The 474-nt window shown below is 46.2% G+C and overlaps 1 protein-coding gene across 1 annotated transcript in view; it reads left to right on the top strand.

Annotated features, from left to right (window-relative positions):
* Positions 1-175, top strand: part of LOC145398145 (twisted gastrulation protein homolog 1-B-like) — a 9,140-nt gene extending 8,965 nt beyond the window's left edge. The window contains exon 5 of the mRNA XM_080271093.1: positions 23-175. Within this exon, the coding sequence (XP_080127219.1) occupies positions 23-161 (139 nt within the window). The 3' untranslated portion in view covers positions 162-175. The remainder of the gene's footprint in view (positions 1-22) is intronic.
* Positions 176-474: the final 299 nt, after the last annotated feature.

Here is a 474-nt window from a genome sequence, read left to right as displayed (position 1 = left end):
AATTCTATCTCCTCTCTTTCAGATGTATTGAATGTCCTATGGTTGATGAAGAATATGATGATGATTTAACCGACCAGCATTTGGCATCGAGACCAGCTGACCAGTTTGACGAGGGTGCCGCTCAGGGAGAGGTGACTGGTGATGACGATGCTACTGTTTGAATGTGGGTGGCAAGATAGGGTGAAGTTTGTAGGGAAGAAGGAGAGGAACAAGATGTGGAGGTGAATATGGAGAACGAGAGAGGAGAGGAAGAAGAATGAAGATGTTTATGAAGAAGGAGGAGGAGGAGGAGGAGGAGGAGGAGGAGGAGAGGAAGAAGAATGAAGATGTTTAAGAAGGAGGAGGAGGAGGAAGAGGAGGAGGAGAGAAAGAAGAATGAAGATGTTTAAGAAGGAGGAGGAGGAGGAAGAAGAATGAAGAAGTTTAAGAAGACGAAGGAGGAGGAGGAGGAGGAGGAGAGGAAGAAGATTGAAG

The sequence above is a fragment of the Coenobita brevimanus genome, chromosome 44 (assembly GCF_032717465.1).
Source record: "Coenobita brevimanus isolate Jiangsu-jjx chromosome 44, ASM3271746v2, whole genome shotgun sequence".
Lineage (NCBI taxonomy): Eukaryota > Metazoa > Arthropoda > Malacostraca > Decapoda > Coenobitidae > Coenobita > Coenobita brevimanus.
The sequence above is the reverse complement of the archived record's forward strand: the minus strand, read 5'-3'. Positions and strand labels throughout refer to the sequence as shown.